Source organism: Heliconius melpomene, chromosome 21, assembly GCF_056956725.1.
Source record: "Heliconius melpomene rosina isolate 202511_hmr_F chromosome 21, ASM5695672v1, whole genome shotgun sequence".
In the NCBI taxonomy this organism is placed as follows: Eukaryota; Metazoa; Arthropoda; class Insecta; order Lepidoptera; family Nymphalidae; genus Heliconius; species Heliconius melpomene.
The window spans coordinates 11,470,972-11,495,824 of NC_140409.1; the positions used below are offsets into that span (position 1 = coordinate 11,470,972).

A 24,853-nucleotide genomic window follows, 5' to 3' on the forward strand; every position below is an offset into this window, starting at 1 on the left:
TACTCCTCCAAACAAATGTTATATCCCTTAAGAACCAATCATCATCATCATCATCAACAGCCATCTTTTCTCTACTGTTGGACATAGGCCTTCCCCAATTCTCGCCAAGACACTCGATCCTCAGCTTTTCGGACCCATCCGCTTCCCGCCAACCTCTTTATGTCGTTGGCCCATCTGGCAGGGGGTCGTCCCACCGGTCGTTTTGTACGGGGTCTCCATTCTACGAGACGTCTGTCCCAGCGGCCGTCGGCTCCACGACAGATATGCCTCGCCCATTGCCACTTCAGCTTACCAATATCAATAAGAAATACAGAAAATATATTGTATGCTGAATATTCCGCTGGTTCCATTGTACTGGCCAGGCTTGGTGGATCGCTGTGGTGGCCAGCCGTGGTGGATCATTGTCCAGGTACAGAACAATATTACTAGTTACACATTACCACGTCGTTTTTTCGATGCATCTGAAGTAAGCAGAGCATAGCTCACTCCTTTGCAACTCAAGCCATATTCTCAAAATTAAGACCTGGTTAAATTTGCTGTACAGAATAAAAAGTATAGAAAACGTCTTGAAGTATCGATAACACAAGCAAGTGACGCTGAAAAGGCTACATTACAAGCTCCTTTAAAGCAGACATAATGATGTCTGTTTCTGTTGTGCAGTTGAATACTTTACAAAAACTATACAAAATGCGGCATGGAACTCTACTCCAGAAATCAAAAGAAAGGCTGATAATTACTATATAACTAACAATATACTAGAACTTTTAAACAAGAAAAGAAAACTCCGTCAATGGTGGCAATCAAGCCAGTGCCCTCGATTAAAAAAACGAATTAACCATACCACTAGGCTGTTCACTAACATCATTACAATGGGGCGGAATAGTAGCTTTGGAAGTTTTTTGAGTGGACTGGACGCAACCTCCACTACAGTCTACTCTCTGTGGAAGACCACAAAAACATTTAAACAGCCCGAAGACGTAAGAATTATATCATTTATAACATTTTTTATACATTTTTTGTGCGGAGGAGTAAAGAAAAGACTAGAGACATATTTGAACCACATTTTATAAATCACTCCTTCCGCGTGAGTCCGTTTACTCAGACGTGTAAATATAATTATTAAATGTACATACGTTTTTCATTTCATGAACCCACTTGTACATGTATATATGTAAATTTATGTATATGATAGGGGAGACAAAGTTGCTCGCGTCCGTAGTCCATTTTTTTATGTAGTTTTTATAAAGTATCTTCAAAAAACACTAAAGATGTAGGTACTTAGTTTGTTAAAACACGTGCTGAAGATATCGTGATCGTCTTTTTCAAGTTTTCTTAAACAGGAAAGCTAAATATTATCAAATACTCCTCTAAACAAATGTTATATCCCTTAAGAACCAATCATCATCATCATCATCAACAGCCATCTTTTCTCTACTGTTGGACATAGGCCTTCCCCAATTCTCGCCAAGACACTCGATCCTCAGCTTTTCGGACCCATCCGCTTCCCGCCAACCTCTTTATGTCGTTGGCCCATCTGGCAGGGGGTCGTCCCACCGGTCGTTTTGTACGGGGTCTCCATTCTACGAGACGTCTGTCCCAGCGGCCGTCGGCTCCACGACAGATATGCCTCGCCCATTGCCACTTCAGCTTACCAATATCAATAAGAAATACAGAAAATATATTGTATGCTGAATATTCCGCTGGTTCCATTGTACTGGCCAGGCTTGGTGGATCGCTGTGGTGGCCAGCCGTGGTGGATCATTGTCCAGGTACAGAACAATATTACTAGTTACACATTACCACGTCGTTTTTTCGATGCATCTGAAGTAAGCAGAGCATAGCTCACTCCTTAGCAACTCAAGCCATATTCTCAAAATTAAGACCTGGTTAAATTTGCTGTACAGAATAAAAAGTATAGAAAACGTCTTGAAGTATCGATAACACAAGCAAGTGACGCTGAAAAGGCTACATTACAAGCTCCTTTAAAGCAGACATTATGATGTCTGTTTCTGTTGTGCAGTTGAATACTTTACAAAAACTATACAAAATGCGGCATGGAACTCTACTCCAGAAATCAAAAGAAAGGCTGATAATTACTATATAACTAACAATATACTAGAACTTTTAAACAAGAAAAGAAAACTCCGTAAAAAGTGGCAAACAAACCAGTGCCCTCGATTAAAGAAACGATTAAACTCTACCCTACACTAGGCTGCTCACTAACATCATTACAATGGGGCGGAATAGTAGCTTTGGGAGTTTTTTGAGTGGACTGGACGCAACCTCCACTACAGACTACTCTCTGTGGAAGACCACAAAAACATTTAAACAGCCCGAAAACGTAAGAATTATATCATTTATAACATTTTTTATACATTTTTTTTTGCGGAGGAGTAAAGGAAAGGCAAGAGACATATTTGAACCACATTTTATAAATCACTCCTTCCGCGTGAGTCCGTTTACTCAGACGTGTAAATATAATTATTAAATGTACATACGTTTTTCATTTCATGAACCCACTTGTACATGTATATATGTAAATTTAAGTATATGAATAGGGGAGACAAAGTTGCTCGCGTCCGTAGTCCGTTTTTTTATTTAGTTTTTATAAAGTATCTTCAAAAAACACTAAAGATGTAGGTACTTAGTTTGTTAAAACAAGTGCTGAAGATATGGTGATCGTCTTTTACATGTTTTTTAAAACAGGAAAGCTAAATATTATCAAATATTTCTCTAAACAAATGTAATATACCTCAAGAACCAATATCAATGAGAAATACAGAAAATATATTGTATGCTGAATATTCCGCTGGTTCCATAGTACTCGCCAAGCTTGGTGGATCGCTTTGGTGGCCAGCCATGGTGGATGATTGTCCAGATACAGAACAATATTACTAGTTACACATTACCACGTCGTTTTTTCGATGCATCTGAAGTAAGCAGAGCATGGTTCACTCCTTTGAAACTCAAGCCATATTCTCAAAATTAAGACCTGGTTAAATTTGTTTCAATGAATAAAAAGTATAGAAAACGTCTGGAAGTATCGATAACACAAGCAAGTGACGCTGAACAGCCTCCATTACAACCTCGTTTAAAGAAGACATAATGATGTCTGTTTCTGTTGTGCAGTTGAATACTTTACAAAAACTATACAAAATGCGGCATGGAATTCTACTCCAGAAAGCAAAAGGAAGGCTGATAATTACTATATAACTAACAATATACTAGAACTTTGACACAAGAAAAGAAAACTCCGTCAATGGTGGCAATCAAGCCAGTGCCCTCGATTAAAAAAACGATTAAACCATACCACTAGGCTGTTCACTAACATCATTACAATGGGGCGGAATAGTAGCTTTGGCAGTTTTTTTGAGTGGACTGAACGCAACCTCCACTACAGTCTACTCTCTGTGGAAGACCACAAAAACATTTAAACAGCCCGAAGACGTAAGAATTATATCATTTATAACATTTTTTATACATTTTTTGTGCGGAGGAGTAAAGAAAAGGCTAGAGACATATTTGAACCACATTTTATAAATCACTCCTTCCGCGTGAGTCCGTTTACTCAGACGTGTAAATATAATTATTAAATGTACATACGTTTTTCATTTCATGAACCCACTTGTACATGTATATATGTAAATTTATGTATATGATAGGGGAGACAAAGTTGCTCGCGTCCGTAGTCCATTTTTTTATGTAGTTTTTATAAAGTATCTTCAAAAAACACTAAAGCTGTAGGTACTTAGTTTGTTAAAACACGTGCTGAAGATATCGTGATCGTCTTTTACAAGTTTTCTTAAACAGGAAAGCTAAATATTATCAAATACTCCTCCAAACAAATGTTATATCCCTTAAGAACCAATCATCATCATCATCATCAACAGCCATCTTTTCTCTACTGTTGGACATAGGCCTTCCCCAATTCTCGCCAAGACACTCGATCCTCAGCTTTTCGGACCCATCCGCTTCCCGCCAACCTCTTTATGTCGTTGGCCCATCTGGCAGGGGGTCGTCCCACCGGTCGTTTTGTACGAGGTCTCCATTCTACGAGACGTCTGTCCCAGCGGCCGTCGGCTCCACGACAGATATGCCTCGCCCATTGCCACTTCAGCTTACCAATATCAATAAGAAATACAGAAAATATATTGTATGCTGAATATTCCGCTGGTTCCATTGTACTGGCCAGGCTTGGTGGATCGCTGTGGTGGCCAGCCGTGGTGGATCATTGTCCAGGTACAGAACAATATTACTAGTTACACATTACCACGTCGTTTTTTCGATGCATCTGAAGTAAGCAGAGCATAGCTCACTCCTTTGCAACTCAAGCCATATTCTCAAAATTAAGACCTGCTTAAATTTGCTGTACAGAATAAAAAGTATAGAAAACGTCTTGAAGTATCGATAACACAAGCAAGTGACGCTGAAAAGGCTACATTACAAGCTCCTTTAAAGCAGACATAATGATGTCTGTTTCTGTTGTGCAGTTGAATACTTTACAAAAACTATACAAAATGCGGCATGGAACTCTACTCCAGAAATCAAAAGAAAGGCTGGTAATTACTATATAACTAACAATATACTAGAACTTTTAAACAAGAAAAGAAAACTCCGTAAAAAGTGGCAAACAAACCAGTGCCCTCGATTAAAGAAACGATTAAACCATACCACTAGGCTGCTCACTAACATCATTACAATGGGGCGGAATAGTAGCTTTGGAAGTTTTTTGAGTGGACTGGACGCAACCTCCACTACAGTCTACTCTCTGTGGAAGGCCACAAAAACATTTAAACAGCCCGAAAATGTAAGAATTATATCATTTATAATATTTTTTATACATTTTTTGTGCGGAGGAGTAAAGAAAAGACTAGAGACATATTTGAACCACATTTTATAAATCACTCCTTCCGCGTGAGTCCGTTTACTCAGACGTGTAAATATAATTATTAAATGTACATACGTTTTTCATTTCATGAACCCACTTGTACATGTATATATGTAAATTTATGTATATGATAGGGGAGACAAAGTTGCTCGCGTCCGTAGTCCATTTTTTTATGTAGTTTTTATAAAGTATCTTCAAAAAACACTAAAGATGTAGGTACTTAGTTTGTTAAAACAAGTGCTGAAGATATGGTGATCGTCTTTTACATGTTTTTTAAAACAGGAAAGCTAAATATTATCAAATATTTCTCTAAACAAATGTAATATACCTCAAGAACCAATATCAATGAGAAATACAGAAAATATATTGTATGCTGAATATTCCGCTGGTTCCATAGTACTCGCCAAGCTTGGTGGATCGATTTGGTGGCCAGCCATGGTGGATGATTGTCCAGATACAGAACAATATTACTAGTTACACATTACCACGTCGTTTTTTCGATGCATCTGAAGTAAGCAGAGCATGGTTCACTCCTTTGCAACTCAAGCCATATTCTCAAAATTAAGACCTGGTTAAATTTGTTTCAATGAATAAAAAGTATAGAAAACGTCTGGAAGTATCGATAACACAAGCAAGTGACGCTGAACAGCCTCCATTACAACCTCGTTTAAAGAAGACATAATGATGTCTGTTTCTGTTGTGCAGTTGAATACTTTACAAAAACTATACAAAATGCGGCATGGAACTCTACTCCAGAAATCAAAAGGAAGGCTGATAATTACTATATAACTAACAATATACTAGAACTTTGACACAAGAAAAGAAAACTCCGTCAATGGTGGCAATCAAGCCAGTGCCCTCGATTAAAAAAACGAATTAACCATACCACTAGGCTGTTCACTAACATCATTACAATGGGGCGGAATAGTAGCTTTGGCAGTTTTTTTGAGTGGACTGAACGCAACCTCCACTACAGTCTACTCTCTGTGGAAGACCACAAAAACATTTAAACAGCCCGAAGACGTAAGAATTATATCATTTATAACATTTTTTATACATTTTTTGTGCGGAGGAGTAAAGAAAAGGCTAGAGACATATTTGAACCACATTTTATAAATCACTCCTTCCGCGTGAGTCCGTTTACTCAGACGTGTAAATATAATTATTAAATGTACATACGTTTTTCATTTCATGAACCCACTTGTACATGTATATATGTAAATTTATGTATATGATAGGGGAGACAAAGTTGCTCGCGTCCGTAGTCCATTTTTTTATGTAGTTTTTATAAAGTATCTTCAAAAAACACTAAAGATGTAGGTACTTAGTTTGTTAAAACACGTGCTGAAGATATCGTGATCGTCTTTTACAAGTTTTCTTAAACAGGAAAGCTAAATATTATCAAATACTCCTCCAAACAAATGTTATATCCCTTAAGAACCAATCATCATCATCATCATCAACAGCCATCTTTTCTCTACTGTTGGACATAGGCCTTCCCCAATTCTCGCCAAGACACTCGATCCTCAGCTTTTCGGACCCATCCGCTTCCCGCCAACCTCTTTATGTCGTTGGCCCATCTGGCAGGGGGTCGTCCCACCGGTCGTTTTGTACGGGGTCTCCATTCTACGAGACGTCTGTCCCAGCGGCCGTCGGCTCCACGACAGATATGCCTCGCCCATTGCCACTTCAGCTTACCAATATCAATAAGAAATACAGAAAATATATTGTATGCTGAATATTCCGCTGGTTCCATTGTACTGGCCAGGCTTGGTGGATCGCTGTGGTGGCCAGCCGTGGTGGATCATTGTCCAGGTACAGAACAATATTACTAGTTACACATTACCACGTCGTTTTTTCGATGCATCTGAAGTAAGCAGAGCATAGCTCACTCCTTTGCAACTCAAGCCATATTCTCAAAATTAAGACCTGGTTAAATTTGCTGTACAGAATAAAAAGTATAGAAAACGTCTTGAAGTATCGATAACACAAGCAAGTGACGCTGAAAAGGCTACATTACAAGCTCCTTTAAAGCAGACATAATGATGTCTGTTTCTGTTGTGCAGTTGAATACTTTACAAAAACTATACAAAATGCGGCATGGAACTCTACTCCAGAAATCAAAAGAAAGGCTGATAATTACTATATAACTAACAATATACTAGAACTTTTAAACAAGAAAAGAAAACTCCGTCAATGGTGGCAATCAAGCCAGTGCCCTCGATTAAAAAAACGAATTAACCATACCACTAGGCTGTTCACTAACATCATTACAATGGGGCGGAATAGTAGCTTTGGAAGTTTTTTGAGTGGACTGGACGCAACCTCCACTACAGTCTACTCTCTGTGGAAGACCACAAAAACATTTAAACAGCCCGAAGACGTAAGAATTATATCATTTATAACATTTTTTATACATTTTTTGTGCGGAGGAGTAAAGAAAAGACTAGAGACATATTTGAACCACATTTTATAAATCACTCCTTCCGCGTGAGTCCGTTTACTCAGACGTGTAAATATAATTATTAAATGTACATACGTTTTTCATTTCATGAACCCACTTGTACATGTATATATGTAAATTTATGTATATGATAGGGGAGACAAAGTTGCTCGCGTCCGTAGTCCATTTTTTTATGTAGTTTTTATAAAGTATCTTCAAAAAACACTAAAGATGTAGGTACTTAGTTTGTTAAAACACGTGCTGAAGATATCGTGATCGTCTTTTTCAAGTTTTCTTAAACAGGAAAGCTAAATATTATCAAATACTCCTCTAAACAAATGTTATATCCCTTAAGAACCAATCATCATCATCATCATCAACAGCCATCTTTTCTCTACTGTTGGACATAGGCCTTCCCCAATTCTCGCCAAGACACTCGATCCTCAGCTTTTCGGACCCATCCGCTTCCCGCCAACCTCTTTATGTCGTTGGCCCATCTGGCAGGGGGTCGTCCCACCGGTCGTTTTGTACGGGGTCTCCATTCTACGAGACGTCTGTCCCAGCGGCCGTCGGCTCCACGACAGATATGCCTCGCCCATTGCCACTTCAGCTTACCAATATCAATAAGAAATACAGAAAATATATTGTATGCTGAATATTCCGCTGGTTCCATTGTACTGGCCAGGCTTGGTGGATCGCTGTGGTGGCCAGCCGTGGTGGATCATTGTCCAGGTACAGAACAATATTACTAGTTACACATTACCACGTCGTTTTTTCGATGCATCTGAAGTAAGCAGAGCATAGCTCACTCCTTAGCAACTCAAGCCATATTCTCAAAATTAAGACCTGGTTAAATTTGCTGTACAGAATAAAAAGTATAGAAAACGTCTTGAAGTATCGATAACACAAGCAAGTGACGCTGAAAAGGCTACATTACAAGCTCCTTTAAAGCAGACATAATGATGTCTGTTTCTGTTGTGCAGTTGAATACTTTACAAAAACTATACAAAATGCGGCATGGAACTCTACTCCAGAAATCAAAAGAAAGGCTGATAATTACTATATAACTAACAATATACTAGAACTTTTAAACAAGAAAAGAAAACTCCGTAAAAAGTGGCAAACAAACCAGTGCCCTCGATTAAAGAAACGATTAAACCATACCACTAGGCTGCTCACTAACATCATTACAATGGGGCGGAATAGTAGCTTTGGAAGTTTTTTGAGTGGACTGGACGCAACCTCCACTACAGTCTACTCTCTGTGGAAGGCCACAAAACATTTAAACAGCCCGAAAATGTAAGAATTATATCATTTATAATATTTTTTATACATTTTTTGTGCGGAGGAGTAAAGAAAAGACTAGAGACATATTTGAACCACATTTTATAAATCACTCCTTCCGCGTGAGTCCGTTTACTCAGACGTGTAAATATAATTATTAAATGTACATACGTTTTTCATTTCATGAACCCACTTGTACATGTATATATGTAAATTTATGTATATGATAGGGGAGACAAAGTTGCTCGCGTCCGTAGTCCATTTTTTTATGTAGTTTTTATAAAGTATCTTCAAAAAACACTAAAGATGTAGGTACTTAGTTTGTTAAAACACGTGCTGAAGATATCGTGATCGTCTTTTACAAGTTTTCTTAAACAGGAAAGCCAAATATTATCAAATACTCCTCTAAACAAATGTTATATCCCTTAAGAACCAATCATCATCATCATCATCAACAGCCATCTTTTCTCTACTGTTGGACATAGGCCTTCCCCAATTCTCGCCAAGACACTCGATCCTCAGCTTTTCGGACCCATCCGCTTCCCGCCAACCTCTTTATGTCGTTGGCCCATCTGGCAGGGGGTCGTCCCACCGGTCGTTTTGTACGGGGTCTCCATTCTACGAGACGTCTGTCCCAGCGGCCGTCGGCTCCACGACAGATATGCCCCGCCCATTGCCACTTCAGCTTACCAATATCAATAAGAAATACAGAAAATATATTGTATGCTGAATATTCCGCTGGTTCCATTGTACTGGCCAGGCTTGGTGGATCGCTGTGGTGGCCAGCCGTGGTGGATCATTGTCCAGGTACAGAACAATATTACTAGTTACACATTACCACGTCGTTTTTTCGATGCATCTGAAGTAAGCAGAGCATAGCTCACTCCTTTGCAACTCAAGCCATATTCTCAAAATTAAGACCTGGTTAAATTTGTTTCAATGAATAAAAAGTATAGAAAACGTCTGGAAGTATCGATAACACAAGCAAGTGACGCTGAACAGTCTCCATTACAACCTCGTTTAAAGAAGACATAATGATGTCTGTTTCTGTTGTGCAGTTGAATACTTTACAAAAACTATACAAAATGCGGCATGGAACTCTAATACAGAAAGCAAAAGAAAGACTGATAATTACTACATAACTAACAATATACTAGAACTTTTAAACAAGAAAAGAAAACTCCGTAAAAAGTGGCAAACAAACCAGTGCCCTCGATTACAGAAACGATTAAACAATACCACTAGGCTGCTCACTAACATCATTACAATGCGGCGGAATAGTATTTTTGGGAGTTTTTTGAGTGGACTGGACGCAACCTCCACTACAGACTACTCTCTGTGGAAGACCACAAAAACATTTAAACAGCCCGAAAACGTTAGAATTATATCATTTATAACATTTTTTATACATTTTTTGTGCGGAGGAGTGAAGAAAAGGCAAGAGACATATTTGAACCACATTTTATAAATCACTCCTTCCACGTGAGTCCGTTTACTCAGACGTGTAAATATAATTATTAAATGTACATACGTTTTTCATTTCATGAACCCACTTGTACATGTATATATGTAAATTTATGTATATGATAGGGGGAGACAAAGTTGCTCGCGTCCGTAGTCCGTTTTTTTATGTAGTTTTTATAAAGTATCTTCAAAAAACACTAAAGATGTAGGTACTTAGTTTGTTAAAACACGTGCTGAAGATATCGTGATCGTCTTTTACAAGTTTTCTTAAACAGGAAAGCTAAATATTATCAAATACTCCTCTAAACAAATGTTATATCCCTTAAGAACCATCATCATCATCATCATCAACAGCCATCTTTTCTCTACTGTTGGACATAGGCCTTCCCCAATTCTCGCCAAGACACTCGATCCTCAGCTTTTCGGACCCATCCGCTTCCCGCCAACCTCTTTATGTCGTTGGCCCATCTGGCAGGGGGTCGTCCCACCGGTCGTTTTGTACGGGGTCTCCATTCTACGAGACGTCTGTCCCAGCGGCCGTCGGCTCCACGACAGATATGCCCCGCCCATTGCCACTTCAGCTTACCAATATCAATAAGAAATACAGAAAATATATTGTATGTTGAATATTCCGCTGGTTCCATTGTACTGGCCAGGCTTGGTGGATCGCTGTGGTGGCCAGCCGTGGTGGATCATTGTCCAGGTACAGAACAATATTACTAGTTACACATTACCACGTCGTTTTTTCGATGCATCTGAAGTAAGCAGAGCATAACTCACTCCTTTGCAACTCAAGCCATATTCTCAAAATTAAGACCTGGTTAAATTTGCTGTACAGAATAAAAAGTATAGAAAACGTCTGGAAGTATCGATAACACAAGCAAGTGACGCTGAGAAGGCTACATTACAAGCTCCTTTAAAGCAGACATAATGATGTCTGTTTCTGTTGTGCAGTTGAATACTTTACAAAAACTATACAAAAAGCGGCATGGAACTCTACTCCAGAAATCAAAAGAAAGGCTGATAATTACTATATAACTAACAATATACTAGAACTTTTAAACAAGAACAGAAAACTCCGTAAAAAGTGGCAAACAAACCAGTGCCCTCGATTAAAGAAACGATTAAACCCTACCCTACACTAGGCTGTTCACTAATATCATTACAATGGGGCGGAATAGTAGCTTTGGGAGTTTTTTGAGTGGACTGGACGCAACCTCCACTACAGTCAACTCTCTGTGGAAGGCCACAAAAACATTTAAACAGCCCGAGAATGTAAGAATTATATCATTTATAATATTTTTTATACATTTTTTGTGCGGAGGAGTAAAGAAAAGGCTAGAGACATATTTGAACCACATTTTATAAATCACTCCTTCCGCGTGAGTCCGTTTACTCAGACGTGTAAATATAATTATTAAATGTACATACGTTTTTCATTTCATGAACCCACTTGTACATGTATATATGTAAATTTATGTATATGATAGGGGAGACAAAGTTGCTCGCGTCCGTAGTCCATTTTTTTATGTAGTTTTTATAAAGTATCTTCAAAAAACACTAAAGATGTAGGTACTTAGTTTGTTAAAACACGTGCTGAAGATATGGTGATTGTCTTTTACATGTTTTTTAAAACAGGAAAGCTAAATATTATCAAATATTTCTCTAAACATATGTTCTATACCTCAAGAAGCAATATCAATAAGAAATACAGAAAATATATTGTATGCTGAATATTCCGCTGGTTCCATAGTACTCACCAGGCTTGGTGGATCGCTATGGTGGCCAGCCATGGTGGATGATTGTCCAGATACAGAACAATATTACTAGTTACACATTACCACGTCGTTTTTTCGATGCATCTGAAGTAAGCAGAGCATAGCTCACTCCTTTGCAACTCAAGCCATATTCTCAAAATTAAGACCTGGTTAAATTTGCTGTACAGAATAAAAAGTATAGAAAACGCATGGAAGTATCGACTACACAAGCAAGTGACGCTGAAAAGCCTCCATTACAACCTCGTTTAAAGCAAACATAATGTCTGTTTCTGTTGTGCAGTTGAATACTTTACAAAAACTATACAAAATGCGGCATAGTACTCTACTCCAGAAAGCAAAAGAAAGGCTGATAATTACTATATAACTAATAAATATACTAGAACTTTTACACAAGAAAAGAAAACTCCGTCAATGGTGGCAATCAAGCCTGTGCCCTCGATTAAAAAAACGATTAACCCATACCACTAGGCTGTTCACTAATATCATTACAATGGGGCGGAATAGTAGCTTTGGGAGTTTTTTTTAAGTGGACTGGACGCAACCTCCACTACAGTCTACTCTCTGTGGACGGCCACGAAACATTTAAACAGCCCGTAAATGTAAGAATTATATCATTTATAATATTTTTTATACATTTTAAAAATTTGCCGAATAGAAGTTTCGTAAAGCCAACGTGGACACATCTAGAGCACATTGATCTAGCGGATCCAGAATTCCATATCAGCAGCCCAGTAGCTCTTTTATTAGGCGCCGATATTTATTCAACAATCGTTTTGGCAGGTATTATAAAAAACAGTAGCGAAAACCAACCGTTGGATCGTATGTGAGAATTCGCAATTTTTTAATTGCAACGTCGTTTTTAATAATATTGACGACATACAAAAATTTTGGGAAATAGAGGATATTTTCGACGTATTAAATTTGTCTTCAGAAGATCTTGAATGCGTAAATAAATATAATTCAACAAAGAAACGATTGAAAAGTGGTCGATATGAAGTTCGATATGAGACCCGAAATTCAGAAGAATTTAGGTTCATCAAAGCAAGTAGCTATAGTACAATTTCAAAATTTTGAATTTTAATGAAAATAAGAAATATGCAGAGGATTATAAGCTATTTATCAGCACGAATATATTAACTTAAAACACTTGTCATTGTGTTCAGGCCAAAAGCCTGTTATAATTTTTATGTCGTTCGAGCTATCCACGGCAAGCGAAAACAATGGAGCGGCGAGTATCTTGCATTACACGGACGAAAATATGCCAGTAAATTAATAATAAAACATGTTCAGCGTACAGAGTTTACTTGTGATATTAACAATTTAAAAAATGATGAAGTATTACAATCAAGCAGTAAATTACTAAATTTAAATTCATTTATCGATGATTTTGGGCTATTACGTGTAGGTGGGCGACTACATCACGCCACTATGAGCTCAGACATGAAATATCCCTTATTAAATCCACATAAAGGCCGTTTAACGGACTTATTGATTGATCAAGCACATATACTAACATTTTATGAAATATTGGATTATCGGGGGAAACCATGCAACCAAAAATTTTATACAATAAAACTGCGTTACCTGCAGAAAGTGGTAATACCACTACTAACAATCAATTAATGGTAGATCTTCCATTAGCAAGGGTAAATTCATCATATCCATTTTATCATACCGGAGTGGATTATACGGGATACGTCGATATCACAGCGAATAAAGGAAGAGGAATAAAAACTTGTAAGGGCTACATAGCCGTATTTGTGTGAAAAGTTACTAAAGCAGTTCATTTAGAAATAGTATGGGATTTGAGCTTTTCTGCGCTTTTAGCAGCTCTACGTCGAATGGCAGCAAGGCGCGGCCAGTACATATGTATAATTATAATGATATAAATTTTGTTTTGTTTTTGTTAAAAAATAAAAGGTTGCCTGTAAGAAATCAGTTATAGTGATAAGGCCGCCTATGCACTGTATGTATACAATTACAAATTTAATTGTATTTTCTTTGTGCAATAAAGTGTTTTTGATTTGATTTGATTTGTTGGCGCAAATCGGAACGGCGGCGCAAGCTAAGACTATTACAATATACAGGGTGGACCAATAGAGAGTTAACTTATAAAATGGCCGTTACTTGGGCGCGGGTGAGTTTTAGTGGCGGATTAAGTGCCATGGCGCCTTTCAGTGGAATGCAACGTGCTCTGTGGGTGCGCGAGTATTATCGCAACCACGATTCTGCGGCCGAAGCAAGGCGAAAGTTTTGTACTCATTACAAAATACGCAATGCAAAACATGCTCCAAGTATTCAAACTATACAGAAATGGGTACATGAGGCGACGGGATCAACATTGAATAAACCACGTTCCGGTCGACCCCGGACATCCAGGGAACCCGTGAACGTAGAGCGAGTACGAGAGTCTATTCGGGAGCAACCTAGGCTATCGACGCGTAAGAGAGCTAGTGTTTTGAATTTGCCTAGAACATCTCTAAATCGCATTTTACACAAGGATCTACATCTACACCCTTACAAAATCCAAATTGTACAGGCTTTGAAACCCAGTGACTATGCTCAGAGGCTTAAATTTGCGGACGAAATGCTGGAAAAGTTTTCCAGCTTCAATAACATTTTATTGTCAGATGAAGCACATTTTCACCTAAATGGCTACGTCAATCGACAAAATTGTAGGTATTGGATTGACACCAACCCAAAATTAAAACACGAAAAACCATTACACTCGCCCAAAGTCACCGTGTGGGCAGCATTATCAGGTAGAGGAATTATTGGTCCTTATTTTTACGAAGATGAGAGAAGCCGTCCTCTCACAGTTAACTCAGAGCGATACGTTGGAATGATACAGAGCTTTTTTGAACCAGCGTTAAAGGACTTCTTTGGCTTCAATCAAAGAAGCTGGTTTCAACAAGACGGGGCAACATGCCACACCTCAAATGATTCTTTAGCGGTAATACGTAAAATTTTCGGCAATAAATTGATATCCAAGAGAAGTGACATGAATTGGCCACCCCGCAGCCCAGATTTATCCCCAATGGACTTTTTCCTTTGGGGATATTTTAAAAGCAAGGTATACATAAATAACCCACAATCTATTGAACAGTTAAAAGAAAATATTTGCAATGAGATGCAGAACATTTCCACGAGCACTTGTCTGGCGGTAATTGAAATTTCCAGTCCCGGTTACAGTAGTGTAAGAATAATAATGGTTCACGTTTACAAGATGTCATATTAAAAAAATAAAACCCTAAGATGTGTTCTTTCTTACAGAATAATTTTTTGTTGAAACAAAAACAGTTACTTTTATTTTTATAGCTATTTCAAAGGTTAACTCTCTATTGGTCCACCTGTATAATAATCAGAAATAAAAATAATATTTCGTTCAATGAGGAATTTACACTTTCCTCAATTACAGCAAATAACTTACTACAAAATCTACGTCATATTCAAGATAAAATATTAGATACGATCACTGACGTTCATCATGGACAACTCAACTTTCATCTTATCCAACCAGAGCAACTTCGACAACAGTTACACATCATTTCAGGACATTTATCACAAGAACGTACTTTACCGTTAGAAAATTTGGATACCGATTTATTTAAAATATATAGAGTAACCTGGTCCATGAGGACGCATCCGATAAGAGTACGCAACCCAAATATCCGGGAAGTTGTTTACGATACGCGGCTTGTCTCAGTCGTAATGGGATCCCAGCGATGTAAGAAAGTGCTGGGCGAAAAAAAAACAAATTCGAAGGAAAACATAGAAATTACATAAGTTTTAAGATTTTTACTCAAAACTTTAAATATTTTTACCATTTTAAGTGTTATTGAGACAAAAATGCTATTATTTAGTAAAATCAGAGTAAACTGTGAAGTATTGGCAATAAACTTCGCTTGTTTACGATTTGGCTAGAATGTGTATGAGTACTCAGTTGTGCATCTTATAAGAGTACGCGCGTACTCTTACATGCACAAAACATATGCCTTTGGCAGAATCACGTGACGAACCCTGAACATCATTTGGCATAAAAGGTACCTTTGGCAGAATCACGTGACGAACCCTGAACATCATTTGGCATAAAATGTACCTTTGGCAGAATCGAATGAAGAACACATTTTCCAACTGGCTAATGTGTTGCAACAAAACGTTGAGCATAATAATTATTTTCTAGGCATTTCTCCGCAGCCTTCGTGCTCACAAAATTTTACACTTCTTCAACCATTAGTTGAGACAGAGCTCATACACCACTTGCTTGTCTTCAAATTCAAAACGTTGAATTCCTACCGCGAGCAGAATTTTTATCACAATCTCACCACAAAAGAGCTAAGTCGGATATGATTAGTGGATCTCCATATAAACTAGCTTTCGAGGAAGCTTCAAAGCTTTCTTCAAAGAAAGTACCAAAAAAGGATTCAAAGAGTCTTTCTAAAAAGTTCAGAAGTACCTTTAAAGTGCCAAAGAAAATGCCTAAAATGGTTTGGAGATGCCCATCATGCATTTAAATGTATGTAAACCCCCCACATAGGGATAGAATACTCGAAATGGTGGCATGAAGCTTGCACAATGTATGAGGGCTTAGGATATCTAATTTGCCGGCTCTGCAAGTGACCATAAGTTAATCGATGATCCGCGTACTCTTATCAACCCAAAAGCGTACTCTTACACAACCATATATGTAAGAGTACGCAATTCCCACTTGTCATTATTTTTGTTATCCTGAGAGTTTAAAAGTATTTTTGTTATTTTTTCTGTTTTTTATGGTATATGATTAAATTATAGACGCAATAAATGACTAGTTATTTTTTTTTATTCCATTTTGTTTCTTTTAGAATATTTTAAACTTTAAGTGAGTACTCCTAGACCAGCTTACCCTAGTCTTTTAAATATCAGAAATAGGATGACTCAGTAATTTTTAATATTTGAGATAATTTTACCTTTGGTACACCGAGACTTGTATATACTTTATCGTCTAATAGCTGTACCTCAAGAAATCCAGAATAATACCGTCAGTGTCATTCCTACAGCAGATTACGTAGCGATGAATTTAAAAAGAGATGCCTATTTTACATTACATCGGACCGAATTACAAGAGTTCTTAAAAGCGGCCAAATATTATATCATTTTTATGAGCGTTTTTGTATAAATAAGGAATCATGTTTGACAAACGCACTTGGCCAAAAGCTTATGGATGATATAAATTGCCGACGCCGACTTAAGCGAAAGATTCCCCAAGACATGCTGCAATAAAAGCAGATTTCTATTTAAGTAGGGTTTGACTTAAGTCTCTATGCCTACATAGGTCAACCAAATCATCGACATACCTACCGCTGAATGTCCCACATTGACGACAGATAGCAGTATAAAGAAAATTATTAAAAAAACAAATAATGTATATGAGTATATATTGCACTTGCCTTTTAGACCTGCAAATTGTTTTTACTCTTTCTCATACCCATAGGTTGACTGATAGAAATCTCTATTAGAGATTGTTACAGGTGGACGGGCCTTTGCCAATAATGTAACAATTTTATGGTATTAATGTGAATCATAAAATGCAATAAAGAGTATATATTATAAATATAGATTCCTTTCAAAAGCCAAATGAATATTGCAACTTATAAATATATTCACACAACATTTCAAACTAGATACTGTAATACTCTAAAACAATACAATCAAAAGCTAGTCCGTGAGGTCTGAATAGGTTAACATTTGTGTGTATTCATGTATAATGTCACCTATATGACATCACTAGCTTAGTCTTGAGTATACTAATTTTTGACAACCGCACACAACTCTTGTACTGATAACAGCATCAGATATTTAAATTGTGACATTTTATTTTTGTGTTCGATTTATTATAAATGATTGAGATAAAGTAGGTAATCCCTCAGTTCAATACAAGAAAGTAAAATTTGGACAAAAAAAATAATTGTTTTCGTCCATAAGGCACAATTATAATGACAAAACACAAACGAGAGTAAAAATTATGAGTAGATGAATTGACATTTTTTTTATTTAATAGCTCAGATTAAGCCTTGCGAACTATATATATTATTATATATATATTATTAGAAATCAGAAGCGCTAAATATAAAACTAAAAGAATGTAGAATGATCTGATGTTAATATTTAACAATCATTATCTTTCAAAGATAAAATGACATGACAAATATAATAAAATAGAACGAACTCACAGTATTGCCACCAAACACCTTCCCAGACGACGACCAACTCGCAAATTAGGTTGTACACGACTGCCCGCTTGTTTTATATGAGTGGGAATGGTCGTGATAGGTATTGATACCGCTCGTATATCGAAATATTGTTAGCAATATATAATGATACAAAAAAACTATCAAGGCAGTGGGGGACAGTATCCAACGCGTTGGATTCGATTCCCAACTGAACTTAATTTACAGTTTACATTATTTCCATCTTTCCGATAAGAAAAAGCTTGGGGTTGGCTTCTGCCAAAACTATTCAGTATAAAGTAACTATATACACTGTATACTCTTCTAGAACGTGAAGATATTTTTTAAAAATCTATCTTCACGTTTTAGAAGAAAATACCGCACCACCACCTCACATACATAGTACAAAATATATGCAACTGAACAATTCGATTCCCACTCTGAGGAAAAAATGTAACTTAGTAATGGGGCAAAGTGCGGTGTTTAGTCCTATCTTTCAACACGCTTTCAATGACTGCAGATTTCGGCCGAAACTGGAAAACGGAAGTGTCTTAATGGGAACGGAGTGTCTTAACACTGGGCTCCCAGGTCCCCTCTGCCTACCCTTCTATGTGCAGGTAACAGCGCGAAGCTTTGAAAAAGCTGTAACTAAAGTCAAGCGCGGCGTTGAGTTCCACCACTTAACACGCAACTCCTCCAGAATTCTGATGGTGACTAAAGCCTTTTAACACCAGGTTTCCTCCGCCTACCCTGCTGTGTATGTGCCGAATACCGAGTGAAGCTGAATTTAAAAAATATATATATAAAAAAATTGGAGGCTGTCATGGCACAGCCGCGCAAGGGTGTAACTGCAACGCGACGGTTGTGGGTTCGATCCCCACTCGAGGAAGTGAAATATTTATTTACGTTTATATTTCCATTTCTTCGCTCTGGTGTCGAGGCAAAGCGCGGCGTTGAGTTCTGGCACTCAACAAACAATGAGAATCATCTCAAAAGCTCCAGATTTCGGCAGAAATTGAGGAACACAGTATCTTAACACTAGGTTCCCTCTGCCTACGCTACCGTGTGCGGGATACAGCGTGAAGGTGAATTAATAGCTATATACCTTAAACGATTCAGGTATTTCTTCAATAGCACGATGTATGAGAGTGCCGTTCACGTACAAACAATTGGCAGCACCGTTTTCTGGTACAGTGAGTGTTTGATATGTGAACGTGGCCTCCCTTTCAATCCTCTTTAGCATCTCTTTTGCCTCCTTGCTGGAGGATACGCAGAGGATATCCGACCCAGCCATGCTGATATATCTCTTAAGGTGGCGTACACCTTGAGCTACCTGAAAAGTTATTTAAAAATAATAATAAATTATCTTCATCAACACTTATTATTTAAACACAACACTTATTTACTTATTAAGATAAGGATATAGGTGGTGTAGTAGACAGTAACTGGCCGTAAAGAAAATGCGCTCTGTTGAATTCTGCCATTCAATATCTCTTAAATTAGGCAGTGCATGGTGGAATGGAGTGTCTTGACATTAGGCCCCTCTGCATACCACACCCACTAAACAATCATATGCAAGTTACAGCGTGAAGATAAAAACCTTGATAGGTGTGCAGGGGAATTCAGGGAAAGCTTCAGCAACTGCACTAGCACCAGCTTCATTACTAGTATCAGATATACCAACGAAAAATTCTCTGCCTGGAAATGTAAATTATAATTATATTTAACAAAAAATACTCGTGGCCGTCGTGACGAAAGGGCACAATATTAGCACAGGGGAAGAGATGCAGGGATATTAAATATTTAACATTTCCTCTGATAACTGCAGCAAAACACGGCGTTGAATTCCGCGCAATACTTCAAGGATCCTGCGGAAAGTCGGAAAACTGAGGTGTCTTAATGAAAGGCTGAGTGTTTTAATACTAAGTTCCCAGTCTCCCTCATCTATCCTTCTAATCTATACTTATAATAAAACAGTAAAAATATTTTGTCTGTACTCTTTAGTATTTTTGACTGAAATGGATAGAGGGACACTTAAAAATTTTTTTTTTTTAATTTCTTGTCTGGCTTTCTGTATGTATAATCATGTTTAGTGTACCGGTTTACTTAAAACTCACCAATTGCTTTGTTTTAACTCAACTTAACATCTAAAGTTTGTTTCATCAAAATTGGTTATTAAAAAAAGTTATCAGCATTTGAATGAAATCCAGGCATCAGTTGGTTATACTTATAATAAATCTGTATTTGGTTGTGATAAATCTGTATTTTTAAACCACTTTCAAAACAAGGAGAAGGTTCTTAAATATTTTCAAATTGATATTCAATTCATTTATTTGATTAATTATTTTGGATTCAATTTTCATATTGGATTATTCGATTCGATTTGGATATTTAAGTTATTTTACAATGAATATTATGAATTCTTACCCAAATCAATAATTTACTATTTAATTTGACCGTCAATCAACTCTGTTTATTAAATGAATAATCATGTAGTTCAAGTGGGCAAAGCCGCTAGTAATATTATAAATATGAAAGTTTTTTAGGATGGATGTTTGTACCACTTTCACGCAAAAACTACTAATGACTATATACTTGGCTTGATGAAACTATAGTGTAATATAGTAAAATGGCTTATACATAAGAATAACACATAGGCTACAATTTATGTAATAACATACTAATTTATGTAATTATTTGGCTATAATATAAAAATAAGCTTAGCCCGGACAAACAGAATGACAAAGAAATCTTAATTGTGTTTGTAGTTTGGTATCGTATAAATAACTATGGATATGCGCTATTTTAAAATTGCAGATACACATGTAATTTTTTTTAATATGTAAAGATAAATACCTGTAAATAAAACATCGGAGCCAGCGAGTTTGGCTTCCGGGTCTTGTATTTCCGTTACAGTTTGGCCGAGTTCTTTTGTCATAACTTCTTTTAAAGCTGCCATCTGAAATAATAATTAATCGTGTTTCACATTTTCTTTATTTTTATAAAACGATGTTAAGTTATAGTTAAGTATATATTAAAGCTAACGTAAACGATGTTAAGTATATATTAAAGTTAAAATGTTTAACTCGCTGCTTAAGTCGCGTGGTCTACGGCCATAACCAGGCCGTTTTTTCAAGAACAATTTTGACGGTAGAACGCACAAACACTATTTGTTTAAGATCCTCATCATCATCATCTTTCCATCCATACACTTTAGTTTTAACATAAAATACTATTACATATATACAAAACTTCAGTTTGTCCAAACTACGACCTTAAAATCCGATGCGTGAGTTGAAAGGAAGGAAAAATGTGTACGAAAATTTAAAGAATAGATAATCTTACATGCTTGATGCTTTACTTTTATTTATATAGATATTTTTATTTCCTGTTGTCAAAATATTTCAATATATGTACAAATTCGCTAATAAGAAATAAAAGAAGCCAATAAAATTTACCTATAACCGCTAAGCGCCATGTTTTTGGGTAAATGTCAAATAAATTTTAAATATATTTGTCATTCGATTTCTGTCTATTTAAAAACAGCATTATAAATTATAGTATTGCCATAAAAAATACAAATATAATAACTGGCGAGTATATCAAATAATAAACTATATATTTTTTACAAAAATTGCATGTTCCTGTTTTGTTAAATTTTATTAGGATAGCTTTTGGCCGATTGTAAATGTTTTTTTTTTATTTATCTAAAACTTACAAATAATCTATCATCAAGAAAGTATCGTTGGCTTGGACTGCAAACCTGCTAAGTACGTTTTTCATCGCTATGTACATTTTTATGGCATTTAAGAGTAAAAAACAAACTAAATCGACTTTTATGTTATATAATAGTTCTCTTCAAATCCATTTTCAAAATAGTAAAAATATGATAGATAATATTATCACTAATAAGTCTGTTATGCCTCCCAATAATTTTCTTAATATCCTATTAACAGGTTTATACTCTAAGCCAACCATATATATGAAAGATATTTAGACTATCCCTCTTTACCCCGATAGCATTTACAGTTTATTTATATATTATTTATTACAGTTATTCTAAATATATATATTTAAATTGTTTAATGTTAAGGTTGTTCACTTATATATCATTTAAATGCTTTGTTAAAATTATATTACTTTAGAGACATTAAGAATACAGGTTAATTACTAGGTCAAATAGCAATTTATAGAAAATTAGGTCATGTGAGCTAGCTCTTACTTCTATTATAACATCTTTATTTATCATTTATGTATTATTTATATTCTGTCAGGTATGATATTGATAAGACAGGAGTTAAAAGAAATCAGTTTGGGATTTATTATGGTAGATTGCTAAAACTGTTAAATACCAATAAGGCATAGTTAAAAACATTACTGTAAAGTAAATTTTGTCAAAATACTTTATTTAACTGGATTGGCAGAGGGAACCTAGTGTTAAGACATTCCAGTTTCATTAAGACACTTCACAACAAGGAAATGAAAATATTAAATACTAGCGGGCGCGCGCAGCTTCGCTTGCATAATTAGGGGTGAATTCTAATAAGCCATGAAACATGTGTTCAATTAAATACTTTTAAGAGTCTGAATTTCAAGTTTTATAAGAATCGGTGCCGATTTAATTTTTTTTCCATACAAACTTTCAAACCCTTATTTGTACCCGTAGGGGGAAAATTCTTGAAAACGTTGAAACACGTATTCAATTAAATACTTTTAAAAATCTAAATTTCAAATTTTATAAGAATCGGTGCCGATTTAAATTATTTTCTATACAAACTTTCAACCCCTATATCACCTCTTTAGGGTTAAAATTTTTCAAAATCCCTTCTTAGTGGATGTCCAGATTACGAAAGTAAACATCTGTCCAAATTTCATGTTTCTACGCACAGCGGTTACGGCTGTGCGTGCGTCTTACCTCAGTCAGTGAGGACAAGTCCTTTTATATTAAATATTTAATTCCCCCAACAAACTCACAACTGCCACGTTTACAGTGACATGCCTGCACCTTGATCCACAACCGCCATAGAATATTTGATAGAGTAAATAAAGAAAAAGATTCTTACATAAGAAATGTCAATTATAATATTGAACTTAAGTAAAATTATAACAGAATAAAATTAGACTAATTAGTATGTTATTTGACAAATATCTTAATATACAAATTGTAAACATAAATAATAATTGTATTAATATTAAAGCACTCCATTAATCAAGTAAAATGTATTCTTCTTCTTCATATAATATTAATACAATAGATTTTTTATTGCAATATATTTTCAACTTTGGAAAATACAAATTGCATATATTGTATTCATAATTTTTAAAAGAAAGAAATGTTATATTAAATTAAAAATATTTTTAAATTGTAAATGAAATAAATTGCATGCCATTAAAAAAATTGTAATTCAAAATAGTCTTTATTTAAAAAGACTTGCAATCACAATTTTGAATTGTTTAATGATCATAGCATACCACCAGCTCATAAGGCCTTTCTGCTAAGAAACAGCTGGCAATAAACTCATTAGTTGCGCTTTTCAATATAAAAGTTATAATGTTATTGCTTCATACATATTCTGTAAAAAATTCAAAAGCATTCAACCTCACATCTTCATATTTATTACGTTTTTGAGACATAGCATTTTGAGAAACAGAATTATATTTCATTCCCCTGAACGGGAAAAAAAGAATCCACAACTGTCACATTTAGTCAGATATGTAAATAACTGCACCATCTCAGCCTTAATGTAAGTTATTCACAGAACATAATATTATGTTAGTATTGAATGAGAACAACAAAAATTATTCTCATTCTCTCACATTTTCCATTAAAAAAAAACATAAACTTTGTTTTCCATCGAATTCTAGATGCTTTAGCTACTTAACACACCTTATATATATATAGAAAACTCTACGCCATACTTTGCCTTGGCACCAGCGCAAAAAAAGGAAAATATAAATTTAAATAAATATTTCATTTCCTCAAGTGGAGCTCTATGTTATTGTAATAAAATACTTAAGGCATAAACAAACCTTGTTTCTACAACACATTTATTTTACCAACTTGTGTTCTTTATAAAATATATTTTATGGAGAAAATTAGCGAAAAAAAACTTACTATAATCTGCTCAGTGGCAGAAATAGGTTTGGGCATGAGTACGATGCCGTGGCAGATGATGGCTAAATCTTCAAATACTATATTTTCAGGGAAGTACGCGTCTGTCTCGACTTCGATCACCTCCAAATTCAGTTCTTTAAGAAGTCGAAGATAATAATCGTATTGACGACGGGCATCATTTAAATCTGCTTTATCGGTGAGACGTAGAGCGGTTACTTTACCAACAACAGCGTGGGTATATTCATGCAATTTAAAATCCATTTTTGTTGATCCCTTAGTGAATAAATTTAACGCCGGCTGGGTATACAAATTTACGTGTCAAATATGATAGAGATATATATATATTTTAAAATTCTAATTTTAGTTACAATATGAATATATGAAAAAAGATACTATGTTTAAAATCCCAATTTTATACCAAAATTCAAATTTGCCAAATTACACTGACTGAAAGAGCTCTGTGTCTGAGACTGCCTACTTGCCCAGGGACGTCAACTTACAGCACAGCTTCTAGGGGTGTACCTACCGGAATTATCGTTACAGTCTAATGTCTGTATCACATGTAATATCGATATAATTGAGAATGTGAATAGTTATTGAGACCTCATCCTTGCCTCTATAATATCGACCAAAACTGAACATATTGTTCAGTTTTGGTCGATATTATAGAGTGCA

At 35.9% G+C, this 24,853-nt stretch overlaps 1 protein-coding gene across 1 annotated transcript in view; it reads right to left on the reverse strand.

Moving 5' to 3' along the window:
- Window positions 1-24,439, reverse strand: part of LOC146527255 (N(G),N(G)-dimethylarginine dimethylaminohydrolase 1) — a 47,828-nt gene extending 23,389 nt beyond the window's left edge. Inside the window, exons 1-4 of the mRNA XM_085205710.1 lie at window positions 24,179-24,439; window positions 20,920-21,022; window positions 19,664-19,761; window positions 19,169-19,396 (exon numbers count right to left, since the gene is read on the reverse strand). Of these exons, the coding sequence (XP_085061836.1) occupies window positions 19,169-19,396; window positions 19,664-19,761; window positions 20,920-21,022; window positions 24,179-24,439 (690 nt within the window). The remainder of the gene's footprint in view (window positions 1-19,168; window positions 19,397-19,663; window positions 19,762-20,919; window positions 21,023-24,178) is intronic.
- Window positions 24,440-24,853: the final 414 nt, after the last annotated feature.